This window comes from Amyelois transitella, chromosome 10 (genome assembly GCF_032362555.1).
Source record: "Amyelois transitella isolate CPQ chromosome 10, ilAmyTran1.1, whole genome shotgun sequence".
Lineage (NCBI taxonomy): Eukaryota > Metazoa > Arthropoda > Insecta > Lepidoptera > Pyralidae > Amyelois > Amyelois transitella.
In genome coordinates this window covers 6,309,063-6,313,605 of record NC_083513.1, presented here as the reverse complement: position 1 = coordinate 6,313,605, position 4,543 = coordinate 6,309,063, and the positions used below count along the sequence as shown (strand labels likewise).

At 38.1% G+C, this 4,543-nt stretch overlaps 1 protein-coding gene across 1 annotated transcript; it reads right to left on the bottom strand.

Moving 5' to 3' along the window:
- Positions 1-2,361: 2,361 nt before the first annotated feature.
- On the bottom strand, positions 2,362-3,360 carry LOC106139104 (uncharacterized). The gene has a single exon (XM_013340476.2). It carries the CDS (start codon positions 3,358-3,360, stop codon positions 2,362-2,364), a length of 999 nt encoding a protein of 332 aa, XP_013195930.2.
- Between the last annotated feature and the right edge of the window lie 1,183 nt (positions 3,361-4,543).

Below are 4,543 nucleotides of genomic sequence, written 5' to 3'. Positions count from 1 at the left end.
ACTGGGCCCAGATGGGAACCTTGAGGGACGCCAGATGGAATGGGTAAGAAGCTGGAACAAAAACCTTTAACACAAACGGCTTGACTTCTGTTTCTTATATAGGAATCCACCCATCTAAGAAGGTTTCCGTGTACACCGACCTTCCAAAGTTTGGTTATGAGTAAGTTATGACTAATTTTATCAAAGGCTTTGGAGAAATCGGTGTACACGACATCCACTTGAGTACCCCTGTCCAACGCACTCAATAAATAGTCCACAAAAGCAATCATGTTTGTATCGACACTTCTTTGCTTGATAAACCCGTGTTGGTTCTCAGATATGACATGCTTTAGGGCGGTGGATAATTGCTTGGTGACGATTTTTTCAAAGATTTGCCCAAATTTTGAGAGTTTAGAGATAGGTCTATGCTCCGTGATTAGCGAACGACGATTATTTTTGGGGATGGGGGTGACAAGCGCATGTTTCCATTTACTCGGAAAAACGCCCGTATCAATAGATTTTTTGAAAATTAGATATATAGGTACAAGTAAAGTATCAGCGCAATTAAGGATAAAAATTGGGGGTACACCATCAGCTCCTGCACTTTTATTTAAGTTGATATGCTTAAATTCATATAAAATTGTGTCTTTATCAATGTTTATTGAGTTTATAAGTGAATTCGACTGTTCGTTCCCAGGTAAGGTAGAAAAATCAATAGGTGGATCCCGGTGTGAGTTTATGAAAACAGAGTGGAAATAAGAGTTAAAAGCCTCACACATATCTTTTCCTGTAGTAAGCGGATCATTATTTTTATCATACATAATATTAGGAGTATCACTAAGTTGCTTTTTAGATTTAACATAGGTCCAGAAATAAGTTGGATTATCTTTAATTCTATTTTCAGCTAAAGAAATGTATTTATTATATTGAGTTTGTTCTAATTTACGCAATCTCTTTCTAAGAAGAGAGAAAGTTCTATAGTCTGATAAATTGCCGTATGTTTTCCACTTGTGATGATACTTCTTTTTTTCATTACTTAATTTAGTTAATGGTTTGTTATACCAGGGGGGAAGCCTATTGTTTACTGATGAAAAACTGGTTGGAACATATTTGTCTATTACTGGTTTCAATACATCATAGAAATAATCAACACAGCTGTCAACATCCTCTAGAGAAGAAAACAGAGATTTCCAGTTATATAAAATAAGATCTCGATTGATAGAGCTGTAGTCAGCTTTGTAAAATAGTTTTTTAGGAGATTTGTGATTTTTCAATGTATTTACGGGCGAACATGATGGAAGGCAGATATCTAAAGCTTTGTGATGCGGATCTTCTGCTACTAGGGGTTTACGGGAGTGGATAACTGTACAGAATCTATTACTAAAAATTAAATCTAAGAATCTATTATTAATATTTCGTTCATTGTTGTATTGCTGTAATGAAGAAAAGTTCATAAAATCTATAGTAAGATTCGTTGGGGCGTCACTACTGCTTTCTACAATCATACTATTGTTTTCGACGTCAGTGTACCACACGGCCTTAGAGACATTGAAATCCCCCAGTATTAAGAACACGTCATTAGGTTTCGAGTGAACCAAATCAGCTGTGCGATCATAGAAAGAGGTTAAAATACTTTGGTGTGAAGGCGAGTGGGGAATGTAAGTACATCCTAAGTAAAGGCAGGAGGAAGTGATCTGCCGAGAGGCAGTCGGAGCGCGCCGGTCGGCGCGGTCGCGCAGCGGTATGCTCAGCCATAGCTCGTCAGCCGGCGGCGGCGCGCACCACTCGGGCCGGGCCGACGCGCACAGCTCGCGGCGCACGCCAATCAACACCCCTCCCCCGCGCTCGAGCCCGCTTGCAGCTCCATCACGATCGCAGCGAAATACGTCATACCGGGAATCGAAGTATTCAGAGCTATAAAAACCATCATTGAGCCATGACTCCGTAATACAAATGATATCATAATTATTATTAAGGCCTTCACGTAGAAAAAATTCCGACTTAGTTCTCAGTCCTCTCGCATTTTGATAATAAATTAATAAGTCATGTTGATCAATCATTGTTAATATATTTTACTAAAATTCTATGTAAGAAACATACGTACCACCAGCATCGCAAAAATGAAAACGAAAGACATAAATAAAAATTATAAGGTTTAATCAGAACGACAAACATATTTCTGAAAAGCTGTCTTAAACAAGTTTTAATACAAAAATTAAAGTATACAAGTTTGATTATCCACATAATGTTGTGGTATTTTATAGTAGGAATATTGTTATGTGTGCTAATGCTAAAACAGAAAGAATGAAGAATGAATGAGTATAGAACTATATGAAAACTTAAACAATATTTACGATATAAATTTTGGCTATTACAAAAAAGTCATTTTATTTTTGTAAGGTCACTTTCACTGGAAATTAATATGGGCTTAGATGCATCGTTTTTTCTGACAAAAATCCTACAATCTCTAATCCAAATGTAGGCATATCCGCATTCCCTACCTAGTTTCCGCGTTTGACTGTATAACATTTTGTTGCTAGGCGTCAGATGTTCACTCACAAATACTGGCCGGGCGGGACCGTCGATATTTAAGTCGGCGGTAGTCAGACCGCGCCTAGCGCGTACCGCCGCAAGCAGGTCCGATTTCTTCTGCCGTTGCGTGAACCGGACAATGATGTTTGGGATCTGAGCTGCTGCTTGAGCACTGTTGTCGTTAATTTTTCTCGTTACAGGAAAACGTCGGACTCGGTGAATATGATCTATGTCAGATATGCATAAAGATACGCCTATTTTGGCAGATATCGTTTGGATGATATTTAATAAATTTTCTGATTTGGTGCAAGGTACCCCCGATATCTCCAAATTATTCATCCTATTTTGTTGATCTTTATATGAGAGCTGGTTGGAGAGATCAGCGATAGTAACAGTGCTATCGGACAACTTTTTCTCCAATGATGCTAGCTTGGTATGAAGGTTCTCATTGTCTGCCTTGAGATTTTTAACGTCATTAGCATTTTGTTTATTTTCCGATTTGATCCTATCACACTCTAACTTCATGTCGCTAATTTGTGTGGAAAAGCTAGATACCTGCACAGTCAGTTCCTTTATGCTTACATTTTGTTTCTCAATCAAATCTTGCATAACTGCGGACATATGATCACGAAATGTGGCCAACGAGTTATTGACATCGATGATTATGTTAGACCGCAAACTAGCCATGGAGTCATCCATCTTTTTGTTAAATTGCTCAGGGTTGAACTCATGAGGATTCTTCCGTTTCCTGAAGGTCACTTGCTGCTCCGAGGGCGGTTCATTATTACTTAACTCTGTGATGTTTGGTTGCGATCCGTAGTGACTAGGAGGGCTCCGGTGTAAGTTCATGTCTGGACTAATACAGGAACAAGGTTTACACAATGGACCAGCTGTGAATATTAAGTTGAGGTCGCCCAAGTTCTTATTTTTAACGAAAATTAAAATTATCCGTTTACAAATATCACTGCGATTTGAATTTGAGAACTAATCACTGTGTACCGTAGGTGAGTTTTCGATTGCGCGTACAGAGCAATACGTGTAGGTGAGTGTTCGTTAGCACGGGCGCGAGCCGACTTAATACTTTTATAGATAAACATCCAAGACCCAGGCCAATCTGAAAAAGTTCTTTTTTATTTCATTATACCCTGGCCGGGATTCGAACCCGGGACATCCGGTGCCACAGACAAGCGTACTACCGCTGCGCCACAGAGGCCATCTAATATAATCAGTATTACTAGTGTATGACAGTACCATCACAATACAAAGAAAAAAAAATATACCATAATTTCTTTATCTGATTAAAATTGCTGAAGGTGTTTTGTAGATTGCTAGTTTCTATGCAGGTCTGTTGGAGGAATTAACATCATTTACTAGCTGCTTTGTTCTTTTACGTTTTCAACTAGCAATCTGTCCTTTCTTTTAAGCTAAACTTACTGCCAAATACAATTTTTTTTTCATTCACATTTATGAAAGTTCAGTGAATAATCAAAATTATTCTACTTATACATACATACATACATATGGTCACGTCTATATCCCTTGCGGGGTAGACAGAGCCAACAGTCTTGAAAAGACTGAATGGCCACGTTCAGCTATTTGGCTTAATGATAGAATTGAGATTCACAGGTTGCTAGCCCATCGCCTAAAAAAGAATCCCAAGTTTGTAATTCTACTTATATATTAGTGCAATATTAATTCGTCATTAGCGTTCATTAACAAATTCCAATCAATACAATTTATATATTACCCAGGTTAAGATAAATATGAAATTAACCAGTATTTTTACAAGTTTATGAAGACAACGGCCTGGTTGCGAGTAACCGTTAGTTTAGCCGTAAAATCTAATAAGCGAGTTCTGTGCAAGTGGTGACAATGCGCTGTAAGCTGTTAGCCTTTATTATGGCACGGATGCCAAATACTCATTTCATTAAGCGCCGGCCAGGGGTTGTAATTTTGGTGTACTAGAGTTGAATAACCAAGATTTGTTTAATAATATACTATTTTGAATAATATTCGGTAGAAGTAAGGTTCA